The 2,666-nt window shown below is 33.3% G+C and overlaps 1 protein-coding gene across 1 annotated transcript in view; it reads left to right on the forward strand.

Annotated features, from left to right (window-relative positions):
• Positions 1 to 281: 281 nt before the first annotated feature.
• The window catches only part of LOC112015752 (chorismate mutase 3, chloroplastic), a 6,163-nt gene continuing 3,778 nt past the window's right edge, over positions 282 to 2,666 (forward strand). Inside the window, exon 1 of the mRNA XM_065776741.1 lies at positions 282 to 672. Within this exon, the coding sequence (XP_065632813.1) occupies positions 454 to 672 (219 nt within the window). The 5' untranslated portion in view covers positions 282 to 453. The remainder of the gene's footprint in view (positions 673 to 2,666) is intronic.

Below are 2,666 nucleotides of genomic sequence, written 5' to 3' on the forward strand. Positions count from 1 at the left end.
GGACACCTAAATGCACACCCAATTTCACTGAATATTTGGGTGTAAATTTATAATTAAATAATATCACTAGTATAGTCGCACGTGAAACCACCATGTGTGGTTGGTGAAAAGATGAATTTTGATTGCACTAAGTTGACAACTAAGCATGACGCTAATTGGATGTGGACTGTGTAGATAAAGTCTTCCACAAAAAAAGTTTTTTTTTTTTTACCTCAAAGAAATGAAAATTTTCCTTGGTTTGGTAACTATGGTTTATTTTTGGGCAAAAAATCTATTTATTTATGGTAATTATGCAGAACACTGATCTGCTCTCTTACCTTTCCTTGTAAATCAGGATCTATAAAATCTTCCTAGTTTGGTCTATCCCAATTGTCTTTCTTTTTAAACTTCAAACCCCTTGTCTCCCTCTCCCTCTCCCTCTCTCTTTATCTCTCTCTGTTCTTAACAGCAGCAATGGAGTCCAAGCTATTAGAAGTTGCCATAACAGGCACTCCAGCCCATATTACCTTCAAATCTTCAAGACCCACTTTGCATTTTGTCTCCAAAGCCACCTTTATATCCCCTAAATCAAATTTTGTTGCAAATGGGCATCGCCCTATTCAGGCTTCTTTTTCTTCTGCCACTTCTTCTTCTTCTTCCTTTCCAATCAGGTGCGATAAAAATTGTGTCTTTCTATCTTAAATTTCTTGCATGCTCTTTATTTCACCAAGCTCTTCTCATTATCACTTATAATTGCTTTTTTTCTCATTAAATTTATTGTATGATTGCAAACTATACATGGTGAGTAATTGACATTGGGGAATAAAGATTGATAAGCATTATCCAGTGGAATGAATTGATTGCTTGAAAAAGTGATTTTTTTTTTCCTTTTAAACCTTGTGTTTGGTATACTTTAAAATGTATCTAAAAGTCCTTACCATGATACCATCGGACATTATGTAAAGGATGAAAAATGTTGGCGTAATAAAGTGGTGTCTATTTAGCGTCCCGATTTGAAACAATAAATATTTCAAACTATAGCTTTTTTTTAAAAGCTCACTTTTTCTATATATGACTTTTTCAAATAGCCCATTTTTTTTAAAGCAAAAAATATTTCAGCTTAACGTCACTATGATGATGTGGAGTCTATGATGTGGCATGAGTTCTTTTTGTCATGTTAGTATAATCCAATCCATCAAATCACGGTAAGGATTGAAACTATAGGGACTAAAGTGTAACAAAAATTTTGAAATGAAGGTAATTAAGGATTGAATATGCAATTCACAAAAAAAAAAAAAAAAAAAAAAAAAAAAAAAAAAGTGGTTAAATTACACTTTTGAACCTTAAAGGGTTCAAAAGTCTGAAGTTGTCTTCATTTTAGTCCCTTAAGTTTGAGATTTTTCATTTTGGCTCAACAAATTTGATTTCGTTTTCAAAATAGTCATTTTGTCCATCTTTGAGTCCAAGACTAATTTGGTCATTAACTACTACAAAACAATGTTGTTCTCTCTCTCTCTCTCTCTCTCTCTCTCATTACAACTAGATTAGTCATGGACATGGATGGAAGAACCATTTTGAAAAAAAAAAATCAAATTTGATGGACCAAATTATAAAATCTCAAACTTTAAGGGACCAAAAAAAAATGACCCAAAACTTTCTGGGTCAAGTGTATTTAGTTTTTTTTTTTTTTTTTTTTTGGTTAAATTAGTGGAGGGATAGTATGTAAACAAAGGGAATAGTGATTTTGGCACCACTATGTATGGGAAAAGTATGTGAATCAGAAAATGCATGTCTAACTTGGTCAGTGAAGCCTGCCTTTTCCCTTCTCACAATGTTCCACATTTGATCAAGAATCAAACATGAAAGCCACTGTTTTTAGGAGGCCATGTATTTAATTTTGGGGGTGCCACTATTGGGGGGAAAAAAAAAAAGTTGTACCCAGTGCCCAAAGTTTTCCCTTTTGTGGAATTTGGAAGAGGTGATTGATAAGAAATCTATCTTTTTTTTTTTTTTTTTTTTGGAGAGGCTGCAACCAAACTCAAACCCTCTACTTGTCGCTTTTGTGGAAAGCATTTGCCATTGTATCAAGGCCCCACCTTGGAGAATGCCACTATTAAACTTTTTGAAAATAATCTCATTTTGTGAAATCCCAAAACTCATTTGAACCTTTCTTTAGGATGTTGGGTGGTTCCCCAAGGTCTTCTGCCCTTGTGCTTCAGTGTGAGTACACACTCGTTTGTATTTATGTATACTTTTCCAAGGATTAGATTTTGTGAAAATTCTTTCTACACTAATAGAACATTACTTTATATGTTTTAGTTTTTCATTTTTTGTTAAAGTTGTTTTTAATAAGCCTCACCAGCTGGTTTGATGGAATGTCTAATCTTAATTCTTAAAGCATGATGCCTTAAGCTAGTAGGCAATAGAAGGAACTACCATGTCCATTTGCTAATGTTTGATGTGATATATCTTGATCTAATAGTTACTGGGTGTGGAAAATAGTTTCAAATCTATCAATTGTGTGGAAGAATTTTGTAAACAAATTGCAACATCAACCTCCATTTGCTAATGTTTGCTGTGATATATCTTGATCTAATAATTACTGGGTGTGGAAAATAGTTTCAAATCTATCAATTGTGTGGAAGAATTTTGTAAAACAAATTGCAACATCAACACCCCCCCCCCCA

The sequence above is a fragment of the Quercus suber genome, unplaced genomic scaffold (assembly GCF_002906115.3).
Source record: "Quercus suber isolate HL8 unplaced genomic scaffold, Cork oak 2.0 scaffold_141, whole genome shotgun sequence".
Lineage (NCBI taxonomy): Eukaryota > Viridiplantae > Streptophyta > Magnoliopsida > Fagales > Fagaceae > Quercus > Quercus suber.